Source organism: Aedes albopictus, chromosome 3, assembly GCF_035046485.1.
Source record: "Aedes albopictus strain Foshan chromosome 3, AalbF5, whole genome shotgun sequence".
Taxonomy (NCBI): Eukaryota; Metazoa; Arthropoda; class Insecta; order Diptera; family Culicidae; genus Aedes; species Aedes albopictus.
The window spans coordinates 79,286,560-79,291,130 of NC_085138.1; the positions used below are offsets into that span (position 1 = coordinate 79,286,560).

Sequence of the window (4,571 nt, forward strand, 5' to 3'; positions counted from 1 at the left end):
TTTTTTTTTTTGCTCGACGAGGCGTTACGCTTCTTTGACATTTCGTCACGACGTTCCTGAAGGGATAGCACTAAGACAGCCCGTTATTTTGCCAAAACCTGCTGTGAGGTAGCACTATAGGCGCATATACGGCTAATTAGCATTAAACGCCTTGTCGTAAAGGCTACTATAATGCTGAAGGAATGCTATTTTAAATGCTTACTGGTTACTTGGGTGGAATTAATTTCCCATTGATTTTATTCGTTGTTGCCTATGATTGACTGGACATGCGAATTATGATGACTTCTACAGGCGTGGCACGTAAATTAGAAAGTGGAAATGTGTTATGGTTTAGCATCACTCATATCTCTTAGCAGTTTCATGGCAATAAAGTACCAGTTATGATGCCTGTTGACCAAAATATACCGTGCATTTGAAATGCTACGAAAATGCTGTCAGATTTTAAGTAGCATTTGAATTGTTAATATAGCATAGGGCAAGTAGTCGAACTGCTATGATACGGCAGTAAGCAGGCCGAATTCAGCTTATTCAAATGCTTATTGGTTACCTGGGCAGTGCTCTTGAAAACGTGAGTAGGGGTTCAATTCGACCAATGTGGTAGCCATATTTGTAGTCTCTGATGTTTCACCTTAAACCCCTCTGAAACCTCCTAAAACGCATTTCAAACTCCCTTGAAGCTCACCTAAGAACCGCAACACACGTGCTTTTCGTCTACCGTCAACGTAGTATTATAAGCAGAGTAATACTATTTCATCCGACGGTTAGGGATTAGCGTGGGTCATAGAGGCCGTTTTTCAGATCAAGGTTTTTTTGACTCCATTTCGGGTCCTGACCGACTGTACAAAATTTGAGCGCGATCAGTCATGCCTACACTTTGCGCATCGCGATTGAGATTTGTATGGGATTTTATATGGGAAAACTCACTTTTTTGCATTTTCCTTATAAAAGAATAAAATTATTCTGAAAGTATTTAACCGATTATGTAAAAGTATAGCCTCAGATGTCCTGAAAAGCTTTGCCGAAGACCGCAAAGCGATCCGAGTCTTTTAACAAAAGCTATAACCTACTGATCGCCTGAGTGTGCTTATCTTTTAACATGTAAAGGAATAACATCAATAATAAATTTCAATTTTTGGCCTGATTTTCGAAGAGTGTATCTTTTTCCACATGCATCGGATCGCTTTGCGGTCTTCGACAAAGTTTTTCGACACATCCTGGGCTATACTTTAACATTAGCCGTTATATGGAATAGGACAATTTTGAGCAACTTTCAAGAAAGATACGAAAAAGTATGATTTCCCATGTTAAATCCCATACAAACTTCAATCGCGATGCGGAAAATGTAGGCTAAACCAATCATGCCCAAATTTTGCACAGTTATTTAGAACCTTAAAGGGCATCTTAAAAACTTTGATCTGATTAAATCTAATCAATTTTAAATTTTTCCATACAACGTTGACTCACCCTATTGGGGATTGGTTTGGATTTTCTTCAGGGAGGTTAGGGATACCTATATAGCGAATATGACTACTATTACGAGTATTGAGGATCAGTTCTAAACCCTAAGTTAGTTTGGATGACCTAGAATATCAAACTAAAGCTTTCTTAAATGGGTAGTTAACATTTGATGTAACTTATGGAAAATTACGACATGAGGAATATTTTCTACGGAAAGAATATTTTCCGTACACCTTTCATCTGAAATTCGTTCTGACTTGAATAAGTACGTTCCATTTTTTTAAATCTGCTTGAGTACAGTGGTTTTATAAAGTTTAAAACGTGTATTTAATTTTGTCGGTGGGGTAATTTTCCTACAGACATGTTAACCTTGGACTTAATAAGTGTCTGGTGATCTCTGGTCAACCGACGCAGAATATTCATGCACGAGTCAGAACATTACCTTTTCATTGGCCTCAGCCGTGAGACAGGTAAAATATTAAACATCTGGTAATGCAAAACTGCTCATAAATCTTAAACGAAATTTAATACGCGTTTAATAAATCAGGCCAAACCCAGTTTGGCTTAATTATACGGTTCAAAATTGTTAGTCGCACAAGTGACTCCACTCCGTTCAGATGGTTGACACGCAGCTCTCTCCCGTGTCATCGCAGTGTGACCTGATATCCTCACTTCGAGCTGTACTATGGATTTATCGGATATTGGGCCTTAGTCGCGGCACCAATCAATCTGTTTTATATCAAATCTACCGTTGGGTACTGAGCGCCACATTTCTCATTGCATATTTGCTAGGCATGATTGCTAGTGCTATACAAGAGGAAAACTCGGAAACTCTATGGAAAGAAGATATCTTCATCATTCTCACTGAACTGGCAATGTTCGTGAAAGTTGTTACCACGTATTGTCGATTCCAGGAAATCGCTCAACTCCTGCAAATATCTGTGTCGAAAGAATTCTCTCCGAAGAGTCCATGTGAAGAAGAGCGATATCTGAAAATCTTTCGCCATTTGAACACCGCTTTGATGGGCTACCTGATTGGGAGTGTTGTTACGGCGAGTAGTACTGCCGTTCACATCTTCAACAGCTTGTATAAACTGCCCACGTTTTCCTGGTTTTTCGGAGTACCATACGGACCTAATCATGAGTTGAACTACCTTCTCATCGCCAGTTATCAAGTGACCGGAATGTTGATCCATTGTGCATTGAACGTGTCCGTTGATATTCAGGTAACCTACCTGATGGCTATCGCAGGGATTCAGTTGGATTTCCTTGAACAGCGATTCATTAATTTGAAGTATGATCACAGTGTGTATCTACGACGGCAGCGTTTTGTCTACCACAATCGTCAAATGCAACTGGTGGAGCAGTTTGTGCAAGACATCGAGCGTGTCTACTCTCCTGCAATATTTACTCAGTTTTGTGTCAGCGCGATAACGATTTGTGCAACTGCCTTCCGTATATCCAGTGTAATGACCTGACTTCACTCCATGTGTTCACAATTGATAATTGTTGAATCTTCCATAGATCGACATTATGGAGAATGTGGGCGTTGCCATCGGAATGGTAATGTATCTGCTCTCGATGACGGTGGAAATCTATCTTCCCTGCTACTATGGTAACGAAATCACTCGGAAAAGTCAACAATTGACCAACGCGTTGTATTCGTGCGAATGGTATCGGTTTGATCCGGAGATTCGTCGATTGGTGAAAATGCTAATGCTTCGTACCGACAGGCCAATGGCAATGAAGGCTGGAGGGTTTTTCCGGTACAGCTTGGATACCTTCGGCACGGTGAGTATGAACGGCTCTAGTAGCTCAAACGTCCAATATACAAACTGCCTTCTGTGTTTGATCCCAGTCCGTCCCGTTATTTTTTTGCCCTTTTTACTAGTTCCACATTTTATTTCAATTTCACGGTGAGATCAATTCCGTAGAAAAACATTAATTAAAAATAATTAGATTTTTTCGATGGGCTGGGTTCAATTCCCAGCCCAGGCAACGGATCCGCCAGCTGTTGCCGAAATGCCGCGAATACAACGTGCCCACACATCACTTATTCATAGATGTTAAATTGGCGGTTGAACAGCAAGCACGAAAGACCATCACCTTGCCGTAACCCTTAACGAGATTCGAAGGGACTCCAGAGTGTCCCTGATACTCGAACTACGCACATCACTCGATCGATCGTCGCCTTGATTAATCGTATCTGTTTATCCGGGAATCCGTATTCGTGCATAATCTGCCATAGCTGTTCTCGATCGATTGTATCATACGCTGATTTGAAATCGATGAACAAGTGATGTGTGGGCACGTTGTATTCGCGGCATTTCTGAAACACCTGGCGGATGGCGAACATCTGGTCCGTTGTAGCGCGTTCACCCATGAATCCAGCCTGACATTGCCCCACGAACTCTCTTGCAATCGGTGATAGACGGCGGCATAAAATTTGAGAGAGTATCTTGTAGGCAGCGCTCATTAGTGTGATGGCGCGGTAGTTCCCACAATCCAACTTGTCACCCTTTTTGTAGATGGGACACACGATACCCTCCATCCATTCCCACGGTAATACATCATCCTCCCAAATCTTGGTAATGACCCACACACCAAAAACCGATTGAGGGTTTCAGCAAAATTTTGCTGAATTTTGCCGAGCTGAAGGTTTCAGTAAACATTTTGCTGAAATTCAGCAAAATTTTGCTGATTTGTTCAATAAACTCTGCTGATCACCAGTAACGTTTTGCTGAAATTCAGCAAACTTTGCCGAAAGCTCAGCAAAAATTTTTGCTGAACCCTTCAGCTCGGCAAAATTCAGCAAAATTTTGCTGAAAGCGTTTGGTGTGCAGTGTAGTGCTCTCACCAGTGCTTCTCCACCGTATTTTAGAATTTCGCTAGGTAGTTGATCTGCTCCAGCGGCTTTGTTGTTTTTCAACCGGCCAACCTCCTCCTCAATCTCTTGAAGGTCAGGGGCCGGAAATTTTTCGTCCTGTGCGCATACTCCTAGATCTGTTATCACGCCACCTTTGGTACTTGTAACGTCGCCATTGAGGTGCTCATCGTAATGCTGCCGCCACCTCTCGACCACCTCACGCTCGCTCACGCGGCGAGCAACCATC

General features: G+C 42.0%; 1 protein-coding gene across 1 annotated transcript; it reads left to right on the forward strand.

Moving 5' to 3' along the window:
- The first annotated feature begins 1,790 nt into the window (after positions 1-1,790).
- Positions 1,791-4,008, forward strand: LOC109401998 (odorant receptor 94a-like). The gene is made up of 2 exons (XM_062857073.1): positions 1,791-2,924; positions 2,983-4,008. Exons 1-2 carry the CDS (start codon positions 2,076-2,078, stop codon positions 3,376-3,378), a joined length of 1,245 nt encoding a protein of 414 aa, XP_062713057.1. The 5' UTR covers positions 1,791-2,075; the 3' UTR covers positions 3,379-4,008.
- The last annotated feature ends 563 nt before the right edge of the window (positions 4,009-4,571 follow it).

What these genes read in the sequence shown, in the direction of transcription:
- LOC109401998 (XM_062857073.1), top strand. Translation starts at nt 2,076, where the DNA reads ATGGTTGACACGCAGCTCTCTCCCGTGTCATCGCAGTGTGACCTGATA. An exon ending in CTGCCTTCCGTATATCCAGT is followed by an intron (nt 2,925 to 2,982) that starts GTAATGACCTGA and finishes AATCTTCCATAG; the next exon opens with ATCGACATTATGGAGAATGT.